This window comes from Scophthalmus maximus, chromosome 6, assembly GCF_022379125.1.
Source record: "Scophthalmus maximus strain ysfricsl-2021 chromosome 6, ASM2237912v1, whole genome shotgun sequence".
Classification (NCBI taxonomy): domain Eukaryota; kingdom Metazoa; phylum Chordata; class Actinopteri; order Pleuronectiformes; family Scophthalmidae; genus Scophthalmus; species Scophthalmus maximus.
The window spans coordinates 2,095,528-2,112,866 of record NC_061520.1 but is presented as its reverse complement, the minus strand read 5'-3'; the positions used below and the strand labels follow the sequence as shown (position 1 = coordinate 2,112,866).

The following is a 17,339-nucleotide window of genomic DNA, read 5'->3' as shown; positions in this document are numbered from 1 at the left end:
CGTGTTAAACTGTCAAATTCAGTTTCATATAAGGCATAACATTTATTTAAATGGTTCTTTGGGTGACTCTGATTTTACATCTGTAAATTATTATTTCAAATCCAGATGTAGTTTCAAGTCCTCTGCAGAATCAGCAGTTATGACACAAAGGCTAAATCTTAGTTTTTGTCCTACTTGCGTTCACGTCTCGCAGTTCCTTTTTAATTCAACGGTGCAGGATTCTCAAGTTAAACAAAGAAGATAAACTCTTGTTACAACCTGCATGGAAAATGTTACTGAATTATTTTTCTCCATTAATCTTGATTGATTGATTTGTAAAATGTCACCAAACAAATCGATGCCGTTGCAGAAGAAACAGAAGCGACACCTTGAAAACACTGGTTTCCTCCCAATCAACAATCTTTTGAGACAAAATAAATCGTCTTCGTAATCGTCAAAAAATTGGATTAATCTGTTATTTAAAGTCGTCATTCAATCAACCAACTAATCGTTTACACTAGTGTAGATCAATCAACAGGACATCATATTTCATAAGCTCCGCATAAGTTTTGTTTGCAAAATCTTTAGTAACCAGAAACGTAAGCTGTCAAATAAATGAAATTGAGTAAAGAAGTGAAAAAAAGTAGGTACTTTCCACCGTGTGATTAAATTTAAAACAATCTTGGCTTCCAATTTTTCCCCTCCAGTTGAAAAGTATGAAAAAAAACATAAAATGCAATTCCAAAGGCCTTAATATTAGTAAAAAGATATTTTTTTCTGCCGCAGCAGCTTTATTATCTCATAGCGTAAATGTTTACAAAAGCATTAATGTATAAAGTAGTAATGTTTTATTGATTTTTCCATTTTGTGCTGCATTTTTTCATTAAAAAAAAACTTGAGAAGCAGTGGAAATGAATTAAGTTATAGATAATTCAGGCCGTATATTCACTGTGATTGACGAACACGTATTAAAATATTTAAAAAAAAAAGTCTTATACCTGAACTTCATGGAGAAAGTGTGATGTCACGTTGCAGCAGCAACGTTAACACGATGGAAGACGAAGTGAAACGATACAAAACCATAAACTGGATTTCAGGTGATGATGCAACAGAAGAGCGAGCGGATGAAACACAAGCTGCTGCCGTTTCCCTGCAGACGTCGAAGTCCTCGTTCACCTGCTGATGTTTTCATCCTGCTGCTCTAGATTTCACCATCTCTTCTCTGAGCCGAGGTAACGTTTGTGCATCATCGTGAAATCAAATTCCTGATCATAATTTACAGTGTTTTTACTTTTTGGTGTAAAATATATTTTTGCTTCTAATACTGTTGTACTTCTACTCCGTGTTCCCTCTCTGTTGTATTTGTACTTTTACAGTCAGGAAGTATCCAGACGCCGTCACTGTTTTTTACTTTAGAAACAAGACAAGGTATAAAAAAACCCATTCATTTAAAATTTAAAAGCGGAACTATTTGGGTTTGACGGTGCACATTGGAGGTCAGCTGTTTCCTGTTTGCTCTAACTTAACCTCAACTCTTTTCCCACAATTCACACTTGTCTGTCCGGACACAAAAACAACAACACCCTGCGTTGACCTCTGTGATGAAATTGTGTTGTGAGGCGTGGAGCAGGGCAAGAGAATGAAGCTTTATTTAAAAAAATATGTTCCCAGTGCTCAGAGCATCAGTGATTGTGAAATGGAAGAAGTTTGGAGCCACAAGAAGAATCCTTCCAAGAGTTGGCAGAGATGGGAGAACCTGCCGGGAAGGACGACCACCATCATCATCATCAGCATCATCACACCGGGAGATGGTCAAATGGTCCAATGAAAACAGAACTCCAAAAGATGGAAAACACCAGGCTACGACCATCACTCTCATCATCTCTCATCAGCAGCAGCATCAGGAGACATCTTGTCTCTGATTGGCCGAGCAAAAGTCCAGGGATCGTCTGTGGAGACACCGGCAGGTGACAGACAGGTGACGCTTCCCATCTGATCTGACGGAGCTGGCGATCAGCTGACTAATCCAGGTATGTAAACATGTCGTGGCTTTCGCCTCTGAACTGATCTGAACGAGCGGTTCATTATATAAAAACATCTTTTCACTTTGACCACTATGTTTTTTTTGAGTTAAGACTGCGTTAATACCAAAAGTGTCAATTCTCGTTACGCAGTGAAGGTGCTACTCCTTTTTTTTTTAGTCACTTGTTGTGTTGCTGCTGTGGAGCTCAATCTATTGAAATGCGTCAGACGTCGTTCACCACATTTTTGATTTAATGTCAGATAAATGTAGTCGAGCACAAATAACTAATTTTTGTTCCGAAACGTTGACACTTGTGACGTGTTCTGACCAGGAGCAAAACAATCATACAAAAGAAAAATAATCACGTGTGCTCAGTCAATCTAGAAGTGGAATCTATTCCAGAAAAAAATATGTATAATCTGAATTATTTGTTCCTTGAAACCAATGTGAGAGAATCTTCAAACACAGTTAAGACCCAGCTCCTATTAATAAACACAGAAGCCCGTCGTGACAGTTCCATGTGGCTCAATTGATTTTCCATCTTCGGTAACGTTGAACATTTTGACCCCGGCGTCATTTTTCTACGACGAAAACCTTGACCTTTCGTCAAAAACACTTTCTTCCCACGACATTGTGTCGACCTCCCGCACAGTCTTTAAGTATCCCAGTGGAGGAGGAGGTCCCAGGTCAGTGTAACCACACAGCCTCAGTGAAAACGTCCTCAGGTCAGGACCTGATGAAAACCTCGTGCTAGACCCGAGCCGACAGCAGGGGGCAGCACCTGCCTCCATCTCAGCCATGGGACCAAGCTGAGCCCCTGACAGCAGCATGGGAAACGTGGAATAATATGTCGGCGGAAACTCAGTGACTCATAATTTAAATGTATTGATTTGTGAAAAATATTGTTATCTAGGTTTTTACCTGGACTAATTTTTTTTCTTTTCGGTTTTGTTTTTTGACCCCAAAACGTTGCTTTTACAAGGTGACGAGGGCAACATCGTCCATTTCGACGCGTGATGGGGAAAAGTCCCCCGGTATATATTGTCACATATGTACGGACGCGCTGAACTGCCAAAGTGGAATTGGACATATCTCAGGTGTTTCTCGACACGTTCTTCCAGTAGATTTTTGACCTCTCAAGGACGTGCGCACACAGTCCGTCCACCTGTCTCTCCATCCTCAGCCTCCCAGCTGAGACACAAACAGTGTGTCACAGATCTCGTTTTAACTAGAAAATGTATTACGTCTGAATGAGAAAATGATCTCTTTTTGACAAGAACGTCATCACGTTATAGCGAGAAAAATATGTCGTAATAATGAGAAACACCTGAGATATTCTTAATTCCACTGTGGCAGTTCAGAGCTTCCGTACATATGTATGTCTTTAACATGACAGCACATTAAAGTCAGGTCCAGCAGCTGCTCCCAGAAAACCACAGGTTTAGAAAAAGAGGCGTAAATACTGTTTGGCTCAAACGTTTCAGCTCCATTCGGAGGCCGTTTCAGCAGCCATTTTGTTTTTCACAGGTAGATTATCGCGCTTTGCAGATTGATTTGGTCCCTCAGGGTTTTTAACTTCCACATGACAGTATGGACTTTTTTTCTACATTATTTTCTCTTCACTACACACACACACACACACACACACACACACACACACACACCTGACATTATGTGAAATAATATTCATCCATTCATTTTTTTATAAAACAAACACATTGGCCGTTGAAAATATGTCCCAAAAAAACCCCAACTGGTTAAATATCTAAATGATACTGAAATAAAGAAAAAGAACCAAACTCCTCTTTTTTTTTTTCTTTCTTTCTTTCAAACAAAACGTATACATATTTGACCAGAAAAATAAATTCAAGCGCCATAATTCTCTGGTCACAGGCTCCAGGAAAAAAATTGAAGCTTTTGAGCAAAAAAAAAAAAAGATCGTAACGATTGAGAAAAAACCTGAAGTCGTCATCGTTGGATCTTCCTCAGGGTTTTCAAAAAGTAAGATGCTTCGTCCTGTCCTCGTTCCTCTTCAGTGCAGGCTCGTGAACTTTCGAGAGTTTTCACGTCGGGTCGTTTACAATTAAAACGTTTTAGTCCCACGCGTGTTTCCTATAGAATGGTGATCTCCGTCTCCTGGTTCTGATACGCCTCCTCCTGCATCTCGGTGTACAGCTGGTCCATCCTCTGGAAGGCCAGGAAACCCTTCTTACCTGCAGGGGGTACAATAAGAGAGTGATATAATGATAATAATATAAAATGATCTTAAAATAAAGTAGTTTTAAGTTCATGTTCGCACCAAAGGAGAGGACGGTCTCTCTGGCGGCGCTGCGAAGATCTTCGTCCGTCGATCTCCACAAATCTGCGATGTGGTCCACGCTCTCCGTCGCCTGGCACACACGCACACGCACACACACACACACACACACACACGGGATGATAAACGACGTCGGTGTCTGCGGACGGTGTTTGTGTGATGACGTGTGCGTCGCTCACCCTGAGGCGTTTCAGAGCCAGACAGGAGCCATGTTGGATCTGAACATCGCTGCTCTTTAAACTCTCGGTGTAGTAAACCACGGCCTGCGGAGGAAACACACACACACACACACACGATGGTTCTGATGAGAAGAGGAAGTGAAACCCAAGACAGAAGATATTCATACTTTTCTTCTACTTCGTCTTCTACTGAATCGTTGACGTTCGTGTGTTGGAGTGTGGGACATCCATATCTCCTTTCCTTTCACATAGGAAGCTCCAGTGTACCCTCTGCTAAAGGACATAGGAAAGGGAGCATTTAGAGAATCTGAACAGCTCTTATAATGGCTGCTGATGAAATACTTCCGGGTCAATTTGACAATTCGACCTCAACCCAGATTCTTTAAATGTTTAGGAAAGGCGATTCGATGCTTCCTTTGGAGATGTAGACGCCCCACAATTCATTGCGGCAGCAATATTTAACGTGACGCGCCGTGTGCGAACGTCAACCATTAAAGTTCAGGATTTTGAAAATGTCGCCCCCTGTATTCGTCGCCCGACGTCCAGGAAGTGGCCGGACGTACCCGGCTCCTGAAGGTCTTGCAGCCGGCGGCTCGGCACAGACAGTTGGCCGCGGCTCTGCAGACTTTGTGGTTGGGGTCGATCTGCAGGGCGGCCAGGGTCCGCAGCGTGCGGCCCAGTGGGAGGAGCTCTGCGACGCCCCGCCCCCTCAGCTTGTTCAAAGCTCGCCTCCGTTTGGGGCCCCCCAGGGCCGACAGGATGTGCTCTGAAACACAAGAGTGACCAGGAGGAAACTGATTCATATGGGGACGTTGACCCCTGGATGGAGGGTTTAGGATCTGGAAATTTGGGATGCAATTCATACACAACATATTCAAACAGTACAGTTTTAAAATGTGCAATGGCAGCTATCACATCTCAGTTTGATCTCATTTCCCCTGGCGCTCTTTGGGCTGCAAGCTCCGCCCCCCGCCCGGTGTCCGACGTGCTTTTAAAACGAATGCCAAACATTTATTTCAGACTCGATTCGTCTGCTGACTGAATTTTGGAGCAGAAACTAGTTGTTTTAGCAGTTTTTAATAAGGCCAACGTAGTTCATCAGTTTAATAAATCGCAGACTGGAGACACGTAGGGGGGAAGTGGAGGGAGGGAAGGAATAAAGGGAGGATGGAAGTGTTTCTGTGTCTTCATATCTAAACATGTTTTGGTAATAAGATGAATCATGTGGCTGTTGAAAAGATCCTTTAAGGAAAACTGTGACCCCCCTCGACACACACACGCACACACACACACACACACACACACACACACACACACACACACACACACACACACACACACACACACACACACACACACACACACACACACACACACACACACTGTTTGTTTGGCGTGGCCGTTCTTGGCAGCGACGTTGACAGATGGTCCGGATTCCTTTTAATATGCTGGAATTTCTGGAACGTTCTCAGATTCTGAAGCTCTCGAGGAGAAACCGCAGCGGCGACATAACATTCCTCAAGTATACAACTGATACCAGCACGCACAAGCGGACACACACACACACACACACACACACACAAGAATATACAAACACTTGCACATATCTCCATACACAAACTGTTTGCACCTGTCAAATTTAGTTTTCAAAAATATGTTCCCTCACCCCTTTACAAATGAATGTAAAAATGAATGTAACATCTGCATGGTGGGATTCCAACTCATGAACAAGCAAAAGATGATGTATTAACACGTTCTCTTCGAGTACAGACTATGGCTCGTCGTCGGAAGTCTTAGTACCTTCTCTGGAGAGGCGCAAGATGTGCTCTCCCAGCTCCCGGAGGCTCCAGCGCTTCAGATACGCCGACAGCTGGAAGACGGTGACTCTGTCCGGGCTGCAGACGGGCCGCGGGCCGGGCGCCGCCCGACAGGTCGTCTGCACCTGCTGCAGGAGCTGAGCAAACACTGGAGGAGACACAGAGGTTTGTTCAGCTGCTGGTGCGTCGCTGCAGAGTTCGACCGATCAGGACGAGGTTTCTGTTCTTTATCTGTACCTTTCTCTGATTGGCCGGGCTGCTTGGCCTTCAGCTTGTGCGTGTAGCGTCTCCTCAGCGTCCTGGTGAAGCTGTTGGCGTCGCAACAGAAGAGGGAGCCGCCGTCGCTCGCGCACTCCTCCCAGAACAACAGGACGTCCCTGGTCCTCTGGGCCTTGGGGAGGACTGGACAAGGGAGACCAGGGTTCATCAAAGATTCAGCGGGTCTCTTACGACCGCGTTCTCTGATAAGAAGCAGATCCTCAACTGACCGTCACGAGCGGAGACGTCGTCGCTCTTCTCGAGCAGCAGGGAGCTGATTCTGTCCAGGACGTCGGCTTGAAGGGACGTCTCCTCCAGCAGGTCCGTCCTCGACGGGCCGAAGTCGGTCGCTCTGGTCATCTAGAGGAGACGTGAGTGTGAGAGACGATGGGAATGAATGAGCTTCCCAGCAGCCTCCTTATCACTTCCTGTGTTGTTGAAAGATTAAAATAACACTTCCAGGCCCCTAAACCACTAAACATCTCTCGCACGACCAAAGTTCTGTCAACGCATTGGTCCACCTCGACCTCCTTTCCCTCTCTCCGCGGACTTTGCGGTTCTACAACTCGATCGCCCGGACTTCCTCCTCTGCTCCTGATGTTTGTACATCGACAGTTACCGAGCTGCTCCAGGGCTTTGTATTGTTTCCTGGCGTTCGCCGAGACGACTCATTCTCTTGTTTTTTTTCTTTCTCACCTCGTCTCCTCCAAGTTTAAGCACTAAAACTCTTTACAGCCGCTGCTGAGTGCACATCGGGATACGTGGCTGCTTAACGATTTTTCTTTGGAAACCAATAACTTGGGCTCAGTAAATTCCTTTTTCACTTCAACGGGCAGCTTCTCCTCTCACGTTCTGAGGCAGCAGCTCTGACAGAGAAGATGTAAAGAGTCCACAGGAAGTAGAAGCGCGTTGGAGACGATCTGGAGATTTACTGACGGAACAAAAGGTCTAATGTGTCAAACGATAATCCAAAAACTGCCCTCTAACGTGGACACGGCTCTTCGGAAATACGTTACCGATCCTCAGGGGGGAACTTGAACATCTCCTACCTGAAGCAGGATGAAGCAAATGTCCAGGTGAGTCTCCAGAGCTTGGTCAAGGCCCCAGTTCCCAGAAGTCAGCGGGGCGATGATCAACTCTTCCTCGGAGGCCGATTGGCTGTCGTGCGAGAGGAGGCCGAGGCTCCTCGTGGTGCTCTGCTGGAACGAGCTGATGCTGTCGGACGGGAAAAAACCCCCACAAAGCAGAGACGAAGTTGTTTGACGGGGAATCGGGAGCCGACTGATTTTCGTTCTGTCTGCGTGGAAACTCACCCGCTGTCCTTCAGTCGCACGCTGCCCAAACAGGAAGTGTCGTCGTCCGCGTTGAAGTCGTGCGACAGGAAGTCAAAGCTGCCCAGCACTTCCTCTACGGCCAGCGTCTCCTCCGAGGACGAGCTCCTGAACAGCGAGAGGTCGTTCTGAAGGGAGAAGACGAGGATGAAGACAAGAGATAAACAATGACTCAGACGTGTCTGCGATATGATTAAGACACGCCGGTACCTTCAGGATGGTCGCCAGGTGCAGGACCTGGTGGTCCAGGGCTCTCAGCTCCTTCTCGGACAGACTCTGGTCCCGCAGCGTCTTCTCCAGCTCGGCCATCAGGGCCCCGAGCCTGAGGGCCTGGGCCCCGCGCTGGGCGCCGCTCACGCCCGACCTCCCCGGCGTCGGAGCGGCCGAGGTCGGGGCTGCGGCCGGGGGCCGGGCAGCAGGAGGTGTGGGCGAGGTGGGGAAAGAGTACGAGCGACGGTGGAGGTCGGCGGAGTCCTGGAGGAAAACGTGGGGGGGGGGGACGAGGTCATAATGAGAGGAGATGAAACCAGGGGACACCCGATGAGACGAGAGAAGACGACGACAACGAGACGTCGGAGGAAAAGATGAGATTGAAGAAATTAGAACCTCTTTTAAAAGCAAACCACTACGGCAGGTTATTAAGTACAGATTGAAGAGAAAAAAAATCGGTGATCTGCACAATCTGTGTCGTTCTTTCTTTGGAATAAACAGTCTCTCCAATCTTTTCAAAGTCCTGATACTTATGATCATGTGATGCTGATGTGCCAACAGTTTATTATTACTTTCTTATGAAGTTATTCATGAAACTGTGAACTATACCATACTAAAGTATAACTTTAGTTTATCTCCTGATACCGCTCCGCCCTCTAAAATGACACAAATCTCAAAATTACGACTTCACACTCATAATACGACGACTTTATTCTCCGATTTTTTTCTTTCTTTCTAAAATAAATACACCTGTTTTTACCTTCCCTCTAATCAGTGACACTTTATTAATGGGACACATAATCGTTCAGACATCGGGGCCTCAACCACCTGAACCTGTGGTGGAAGGACCAGGTCTCTAGACACTTGGGACAAAGTTCACCCCCCAGCCCCCCGGCTGACCTGCGTCTCAGCATCCGGTTCTCCAGCTGGGTTCTTCCTGAGGATGTCCGGAGTGCTGGACCTGTGTCGGGAACAAGTTCGTCAGCGGAAGTCCAAGTGTTTGACCACTTTGCTGCCTCGCACGGAGTTGTTTTTTGGATTTCATATCGGGTAAATACCAGAACTTTATGGAGGAAAACTGATCGGTCAGTTAAATGAAAACATCCAGACCAACATGCCGGAGGAGCAGAGGTCACAGCGTCAGACTAATCGACGTGTAGCACAAACCATCAAACCACAACTTATTTTAAATTTAAATTTAAAATGCAAAACAAGTGGTTGGGGAGTTCTTCCTCACCTCTGCAGGACCAGCAGGGATCCTGTCTTACTCTCCGCTGGTGTAGAGGGAGTGGTGTCACACACTCCTCCCCACTCCTCCTCCTCCTCCTCCTCCTCGTCCATCCTCATCCCCCTCTCCCCCTCCTCCAGGGATCCCTCCTCCCCGAGGGACAGGCGAGTCTGGCTTCCCCCCAGACTGGGGCCCTGACTGGGGCTGGAGGGGAAGCTGTGCGCCCGCGTGAGGCTGCGCAGGAATCGATTTCCACGTGAGGAATACAAACATATATTTTATATTTTGTTTACTTTTTTGTTTTTAACTGTACCGACTGTACCTACTGTACCTACCTGGGGGTGTAGGGGCCCCTGGCGCTGTGGACGGGGTTGGACAGGTAGCTGAGCAGAGACATGTCTCCCCGGTTGGGGTGACTTTTGGACACGAGCGACGGGAGGGAACCGTCCCGATCCTGCAGCTCGCGCACCATCGACTGCAGAGGAGGAGGAGGGAGACGATGGACGTACAGTAAAATATCATAGTGTCAAGTCAGTGTGACGGACAGCCGAGACTAGATTCAACTGATTCAGGGAGGTTTGAGGAAATTTGGCTGTTTTTAACGTATCAATTTCAATAAAATTCGAGGATGCAGCTCACGAACACTTCTTGTTTATAGTCGTGACAGAAAACTATATTGAGAATATATAGAATATTATCATATTCGAAAGAAATATGGGAAATATTTTTACATGATAATTATATTGATGCAAAGTTTTCTAGTGTTTTTTCTATTAAAAAAAACATGGTCAATTCCAAATTCAAAACACATCACTTGTATTTTGTTCCTTGATTATTAGACATTTCACTAACTCTGAGTAATTATACTATATAGTTTTTAATTATATATGAACATTTATTCATTTGTGTGTGCATGTGTGTGTGTGTGTGTGTCCTCACTATGAAGTATTTCTCGGTGAAGGACGGAGTGCTCGGCGCCGTCCAGCTGTACACGGAACTCTTCCTGCTGGAGACCGACTGTCTGCTGACGGACAGCGGACGCATCTTCTCGGCGCTGTCGAATGGACTGTCAGTGCAAACACACACACACACACACACACACACACACACACAGAGACATAGATAGTGTGTGTGAGGCAGAGAACAAACAGAAAAACAACAGATTTTCTGGAGATTCAATACGAATGTGAATCTAAAATAATCCCACACATCATTTCCTCGTTGTTTGTTTCTTTTCTAGTTTGACCATGTGGTGAAGTCACGAGTGGAACGCTTCAGAAGAGAATGGAATCATATAAGGATGATTGGCGGAGACAAGAAAAACAGTTTTGTCCCGTGTTCTCAGCCTCCTCAGTTTTAAATCACTCCCTCTGTCGCCGCCTGTCACTCGGATCTTGTGTGGAACAGCTGCTCGTGTCGGTCATCGTCGTGCACCACTCGATATGATGAATCTGCTCAGGCCGAGGGGACAAGACAGAACGAGGTGCCGCACTTCTGAGGTCAGGAAGACAAAACGCTCCCGTGTTTAGTCCCACATCTTGTTTCCTGACAGAGCTGCTCACACGCCTCCCCCGTCACGTCATTCAATCACTGCCCCTCTCTCCTCACGAAGGCCTTTGACCCCACGACCTCGCCGGCCACGTTCGCATCGTAACACGCGTTCAGAGGAACGTTCACGTCTTTTGTGTGTGTGTGTGTGTGTGCGTGTGTGTGCGTGCGTGCGCGCGTCCGTACTTCCAGGTGACCTCCAGCTGCAGCTTGATGGTCCCCAGCTCCGTGACGTCCACCAGCATCAGCTGCGACCTCGCCACGAAGAAGTCGGCGCTCGCACACGTCACCATGCCGACCAGCAGCCAACCCAAACCCTTCGCCTCCGTCACCTGACGACCAAGCATTCGGTTGGGTGAGAGCGAAAAACCCGCAGCGACAACATTTCAAACACAAATGAAATCAGTCACTAATACTGTAAAATTACTTCTTTTTTAAAACCCAAGAGAAATGTTTTTACATATATCAACAATGCCGTTCACAAAAGTAATAGTAGACGTATTTAAATACTTTATGTAAGTAAGGAAGTTGTTGTTGAAATACTTCAAAATAAAACATACTCAAAATTCAATCTTCTCAGAATCTTATCCTATCGTATTGATGATATTATTGTGATGTATGTATTTTATTCTTTTATCATTTTTCAAATGAAAAAACACTTATGACTATACTCACAAACAGTAAATACACAAACATTTATACCCAGTGACAAAGTGTTTTATTGCTGTCATTAGCCAGATTAGAGTTATATATACTCTTGTATAAATAATTTATGAATCAAATCATATTTTTGAGCGGATCATATGTTTTTGATATCAAAATCTTAATTTATGAAGTAACTAGTAAAGACAGTATGTAGCATGAAGTAGTGCTGCGACAGATTCACCATTTATAAAAAAATGTCAGATTTAACTTCCACAGCTGAAGGTGATACATACATAAGGATATGTATTTTGAGAAAAAAATTATGATTATGAATTTTTGTGTGTGTGTGTGCGTCAGCGTGTCGTCTGCACCTTGATCTCGAAGTTGTGGTGTATGTGCGGGAGGAAGACCATCTCCTCCTCGTCCCAGGACTGCGTGTCGTCCGACTCGATCCGGCCTCGGATCCTCCAGCGCTGGCGTCCCAGCCGCACGACCACCTGGTCACGTGACACGATCGAGACAATGACATCATCACCGAGCAGGTCGCACGTCAGCAGGTACGTTACAGTTCTTCAGTGCGTTCAGGGTTAGTTGATATTTATGGTTTGTGCAGATGATGTAAACATTTGTTTGCAGAATTTTTTTTAACAATTTAGTCTTTAATGTCGCCCTCCACTCAAAAAAGTGTTCTTCTTCTGTCTCTGTCCTCTCACATGTCTGACATTAACTACAGCAACTTGTATCTGGTGTTTTCACATTCCTCTCCTGGAGGAGGAGATTTCTGTTTCACTTCTCTGCAATTTGAAATTCAAACGGATCCTGTTCAAGCTAGATTTGGTTCGTCACAAATTCAGAAAACCAATCGTTGTCGAATATGCAAATGTGAGGCAAAGAAACTGGAAACGTCCAGAGCAGGAGAGGCAGCGAATCATGGGAGGACGACAGGTGTGTCAGCAGACAGTTAGCGTTAGCATTAGCAGGTAGCCTCCACGAGAGGACGGCAGGTGTGTCAGCAGACAGTTAGCGTTAGCATTAGCAGTTAGCATCCACGATGAACGGCAGGTGTGTCAGCAGACAGTTAGCGTTTGCATTAGCAGTTAGCATCCACGATGAACGGCAGGTGTGTCAGCAGACAGTTAGCGTCGGCATTAGCAGTTAGCATCCACGAGAGGATGCCAGGTGTGTCAGCAGACAGTTAGCGTCAGCATTAGCAGGTAGCCTCCACGAGAGGACGGCAGGTGTGTCAGCAGACAGTTAGCATTAGCATTAGCAGTTAGCATCCACGATGAACGGCAGGTGTGTCAGCAGACAACCTAGCTCGTGCAGCTGTGGTGGGCGGGGCCTGTGTTATTTGCATAACATGAATATTCATAGTCTCAGAATTCCTCAGTGAGGGAGAGAGTGGATAGTTTCCAGACACATTTCAGAGGTTTTTTTAAAACTTTTTTTGGAGTAGTCAAAAACAAAATATTAGGTATAGTAGATATACTTTAAAATGTGACTGGAGGGGTTCTTTAAATAAAACATCGATAGCACGCTAGATGTTTTTCGTCATGTTACATAAACGCGGGTAAATGTGTTTCTGGTGAATCTGCATGTTTCTTTGTTGTAATTCTCCGTCACGGTGACAAAGTGTCGGTGAAACAAACAGCTCACCTCGTACTGGTCTCCGGGGCAGAGGCGAGCGAAGCCGATCAGACCTGCGAGTGAAAACACATCTCGTCAGATATCAACGAGTTACAGATTACTGCTGTGGGAGCGTGTGTGTGTGTGCGTGCGTGCGTGTGCGTACCTTTCATTTTGATGTGCAGCTCTCCGAGGAGGATTTCCAACTCTCCCTCCATCACTGACATGTCCTGCGGAGAAGACAGACACTTTTTAGACAGACTAGATCAACCTTCGCCGGGGTCAAAGGTCAGGATCCTCCGTGGAACACTGACGCTGGAGATTTTGGGGGAATTTCACTGGGACGTGTTTTTTTTAGAACATGTAGCAAAAGAAAACAGGTTTGGTTTTTTTTACTTTCACATTTGGGGGAATTGCTCATTAAAAGCGGTTCAGTCTTTAGGGGAGGAATGGATTTACATGTACGACATCACCCCATATTTTGATGTTGACGTATAAACCACAGATTGTATATTTATATATATTTATATATATAGTCCATTTATTTATAGATGCTGTATATAAATAATTTATAAATGGAGCTTGAAGTTCTCCCTATATCCATCACACACACACACACACACACACACACACACACACACACACACACACACACAAGCAGGCCAACAAGCCGAGTGACGTGAGATCATTTTCCTGCTGGAAATATGGACGTTATGTCGCCCTGCCGAGTTACGTTGTGTGAGGACTTTTGTCTAAATGACGATCGGTGATTCTAATCTCCTCAGGCACCTGGTGAACGTCTGAGAAACTCTTTTCATTTTAATTTCACTCCGTCGGGACAGTTGTGCCGACTCGGTGCTCGATTTGAAATCCCGTCGAGGATCAGGTCAGTTGTGTTTCATTGCTCCAATATGTGACAGTTGTCTCGTCCCAGTGAAATAATACAGCTCTGTTTTCTTTAATGAGACATTGAAAAGTCTCCTTTCCTTGTAACTAATTTCCTTCATCATGTAGTAACTGGTCCAGACCTACAGACGTCTGTGCCGGGTCAGTACCTGCAGGCTGTGTCTGTGGTTGCGGCCGAGTTCCAGCAGACTCTCCCTGGACGCCCTGGTGGACGGCGACAGGGCGAAGGCTCTCTTCATGTTCACCGCCCCCTCACACAACCGCCACTGGACGCAGTACGTCTCGTACAGCTCCTCCACCTGCAGCGACCAGACAAACACACAGACAAAACCACTGGTCCACCAATCCACTCGCTCTCCTCCACTTCACCACCTGGGGATGTTTGTGGATTTTTATTTCTGGGTTATTACTTGAAGAGGTTCCCCTCGCTCTAATGTTCAGTGAACACATCAGTTTTCCTGCAGCTCTGAAACACTTCCTGTCTCTTTAAGGCCCCTCCCCTCCCCATTTTCCCATAAAACATTCAGAGGGAAAGTCGTGTCCACTCGTCGTCGTCTTCTTCATCATCTGAACACAGAACTCAGATCTACACCGACAGGACGAAAGTCTAAAGAAGCAACAGTCTCTGTACCTTGCTGATTTGAAATTCTAATCGTCGTATGTATCTCTCCAGCGCTCGGAGCTCCTGTGAAAGGAAAAAAAAATATGATTGGTTTATTATGTAAATAAATAAAAACATAAAATAGGATTTCTTTTTTAAAATGGCTCTGGGGGAAAGATTTACCTTTTCCAGATCATAGAGGAAGGCCTGGAAACAGAGAAAGGGTGTCATCATCATCATCATCATCATCATCATCGTCATGTAATTGACTGTATGTCGTGAAGACTTTGACGGAATTTGATAAAAGATATCAAGGGATATTCTACGTGTCTCCTGTATCGGAGAGATCCTCAACATCTGACCGAAATGTTAAAATATCTCCACGATCTCCTCCGTTTCGTTTCAGAGCGATGACGTCGAATTTGTCGGAACATTGCGTCGTCACAGTGAAGTTGACCTTTGACTTGTGGGTATAAAAATGTCATCGCTTCAAGATTTTTTTTTATCCAGTTCGACATTTGTGTGAAAATGTATGATAATTATGCAGCGTTACATTAAACATCGGAACAATAAACCCGAGTTCTGAGGTTTGATGGAACGCAGCGCCTGAAATTCAGGGGGTCACAGTGATCTTGACCTTTGACCCTCTCACCACATGAGTCAAATCCGTTCAATCCTTGAATCCAAGCGAACGTCGATCCCAAATCTGAAGAGATTCCCCGATTTCCCTTTCCTGAGAAACTAACAAACATCTTCATAGAAACATAAACACATATTTTGAACACGCTCCTTCCCCCCCTCTCCTCACCAGTCGGGAGTTCCTCTTGGTCTCCCTCTGCTGCGACGACAGGAAGTCCATCTCCGCCTGGTGACCGTCCAGAAACTCCCTGTGACAACAGACACATCGCCGACAACGTGTCAGATTCACGTTTCACGAGAGAGATGTTTCTGTACCTTTGAGTCCGCTTCGTTTACTCGACAGCTCCAGTTCCTGATGAGATCCTAGTCAATATAACACATGTAACCGACTCTATAAAGATTAAAGACTAAATCAGTGGTTCCCAACACTCTTAAGTTGTCAAACTAATATCTTGCCAAAAAAAAACCACTCCCAGCAAAGATCAGAAAAGAAGCAAAAATATGAATATAAAATCCAGTGAAGCTGAACTTGGTAATAATGATCCCTCAGATTAATCTTGTGATCCTACGGACAAAACTCTACAGTAACTGTACACGAGACGGTTGCAACCAGTGAAATGCTGCTCACAGGTTGAAGCTTTCACGTCATATTCATGCGTCACATTCATGCGTCATATTCAAAACAGTCCTCTTGATATTCTCACTGAAGTAGGCTATAAAGGGCAGGTTTGTACTGGTGCTCGTGTGGCCCTGGTATTTAACTGAGGGATCTTCTTCCACCTCTTTGTGGTAAACTGTCATGTGACTTGTTTGGATTATGTTTATGAAGTGAAATTTGAGCGTTGAGTTGGTGACAGACGAAGCAGGAGTTGCAGAAGTACGTGGTGATGATGATGATGATGATGATGATGGCGGCGAAGGTTTACGTACTTGAGTCCTTTGCGTAGCGCCTGGAAGACGGAGTCCACCTGCTCCGGCTGCAGGGAGCAGACGGCCCCGCCCCCTCTGCTGGGGGACAGGTGCGTCCTGGACTTCCCCCCCGACGAGGCTTTGGAGCGAAGAGAGTTCCGCCCGGACGACGGCCTGAAAAGCAGAGATCCAGTTACGTCAAGAGGATTCTCTGGATTTGTAACTTCACAACCTCCACAACCACACACTGCAGGAGAACTGTGTCTGTTACAAAACAGTGTTGGCGGGAAAAAGAAATGAGTTTCATGGTGTGACGTCACTGTGGTCGAGGTTTGGTTTGGTTTCAGGTGAAGGTGACTTCTTTGTCGGGGTCGGGGATCCATCGTTGATTCCTGCGCCCTGGACGTCGACGCTTGTGGCGGCTGGGGAAGCGGCACCTTTTTCGGCCATTTTGTTTTTTCCCTCAAAAATGCTGAACTGGAGCGAGGCCTTTTTTCAAAGCGGCAGCTCACCGTACGTTTGCATCGGCGTCAATGTTAACGTGTATTCAACCTGCAGGTCACTCACCGCCGTCGGCCGCTCAGAGAGCTGAACCCCGTGAAGGAGCGGCTCCTGTGGAGCAAACCTCCGTCTGACGGGGAGTCGAATCGCAGCTTCACCGACATCCTGCGGAGAGTCAGAGAGATGGTTAGTCACCGTGTGAGCGGTGCCACCGCTTAAACTCTCCCCAATTCCCATGTCCTCATCATTTCGTCAGAGCTTGTGCCATCGACTTTGTTGCCAATCTTCACCTTTTGTTGTTGACGTTCTACTCAACACACACACACACACACTCAGACACACACACACACACACACACACACACACAGACACAGGCACACACACAGACACACACACACACACACACACACACACACACACACACACAGACACACACACACACTCAGACACACAGACACACACACACACAAACTCAGACACACAGACACACAGACACAAACACACACACACACAGACACACACACACACACACACACAAACTCAGACACACAGACACACACACACACACACACACACCACACACACCACACACACACACACACACACACACTTCCGTTCCTCT

At 46.0% G+C, this 17,339-nt stretch overlaps 1 protein-coding gene across 8 annotated transcripts in view; it reads right to left on the bottom strand.

Moving 5' to 3' along the window:
- Window positions 1-3,802: 3,802 nt before the first annotated feature.
- Window positions 3,803-17,339, bottom strand: part of ripor3 (RIPOR family member 3) — a 38,895-nt gene continuing 25,358 nt past the window's right edge. For all 8 annotated transcript variants that reach the window (XM_035631976.2, XM_035631975.2, XM_035631982.2 and 5 more), the window contains 24 exons: window positions 16,784-16,882; window positions 16,238-16,390; window positions 15,477-15,555; window positions 14,852-14,875; window positions 14,699-14,752; window positions 14,217-14,366; window positions 13,328-13,391; window positions 13,192-13,235; window positions 11,907-12,032; window positions 11,077-11,222; window positions 10,282-10,408; window positions 9,678-9,817; window positions 9,352-9,576; window positions 9,015-9,075; window positions 8,115-8,378; window positions 7,887-8,032; window positions 7,623-7,788; window positions 6,804-6,933; window positions 6,553-6,717; window positions 6,299-6,463; window positions 5,062-5,264; window positions 4,499-4,582; window positions 4,302-4,392; window positions 3,803-4,215 (listed from right to left, as the gene is read on the bottom strand). In XM_035631976.2, the coding sequence (XP_035487869.2) occupies window positions 4,115-4,215; window positions 4,302-4,392; window positions 4,499-4,582; window positions 5,062-5,264; window positions 6,299-6,463; window positions 6,553-6,717; window positions 6,804-6,933; window positions 7,623-7,788; window positions 7,887-8,032; window positions 8,115-8,378; window positions 9,015-9,075; window positions 9,352-9,576; window positions 9,678-9,817; window positions 10,282-10,408; window positions 11,077-11,222; window positions 11,907-12,032; window positions 13,192-13,235; window positions 13,328-13,391; window positions 14,217-14,366; window positions 14,699-14,752; window positions 14,852-14,875; window positions 15,477-15,555; window positions 16,238-16,390; window positions 16,784-16,882 (3,007 nt within the window). In that variant the 3' untranslated portion in view covers window positions 3,803-4,114. The remainder of the gene's footprint in view (window positions 4,216-4,301; window positions 4,393-4,498; window positions 4,583-5,061; window positions 5,265-6,298; window positions 6,464-6,552; window positions 6,718-6,803; window positions 6,934-7,622; window positions 7,789-7,886; window positions 8,033-8,114; window positions 8,379-9,014; window positions 9,076-9,351; window positions 9,577-9,677; window positions 9,818-10,281; window positions 10,409-11,076; window positions 11,223-11,906; window positions 12,033-13,191; window positions 13,236-13,327; window positions 13,392-14,216; window positions 14,367-14,698; window positions 14,753-14,851; window positions 14,876-15,476; window positions 15,556-16,237; window positions 16,391-16,783; window positions 16,883-17,339) is intronic.